General features: G+C 55.6%; 1 protein-coding gene across 1 annotated transcript in view; it reads left to right on the forward strand.

Moving 5' to 3' along the window:
- Positions 1-266, forward strand: part of LOC119593768 (putative sodium-coupled neutral amino acid transporter 11) — a 33715-nt gene that overhangs the window by 20320 nt on the left and 13129 nt on the right. The window contains exon 2 of the mRNA XM_037942785.1: positions 61-202. Within this exon, the coding sequence (XP_037798713.1) occupies positions 61-202 (142 nt within the window). The remainder of the gene's footprint in view (positions 1-60; positions 203-266) is intronic.

The raw sequence follows: 266 nt of genomic DNA on the forward strand, positions 1-266 counted from the left end.
TTCCCCACCCCCTTCTCTCTTTCTCTCTCCGTTGACCTCCTTCTGCCTCCCTCTTGCCAGCTCGCCACCCCGGACTCCCCCCCGAAGATCCCCAAAGGAATGGCTGGCTGCGAGGACGATGACGACCCGAAGCGAGAGAAGAGTTCGATCTCCTTCACGAGCTTCAATTACATCAACTCGATCGTCGGCAGCGGTGTTATAGGTACGAAGGAGGTTTCAATCCTCCATTCTCTTCGATCTCGTATAGTTGAGGGTTGAGGTGGTCG

Source organism: Penaeus monodon, chromosome 32, assembly GCF_015228065.2.
Source record: "Penaeus monodon isolate SGIC_2016 chromosome 32, NSTDA_Pmon_1, whole genome shotgun sequence".
In the NCBI taxonomy this organism is placed as follows: domain Eukaryota; kingdom Metazoa; phylum Arthropoda; class Malacostraca; order Decapoda; family Penaeidae; genus Penaeus; species Penaeus monodon.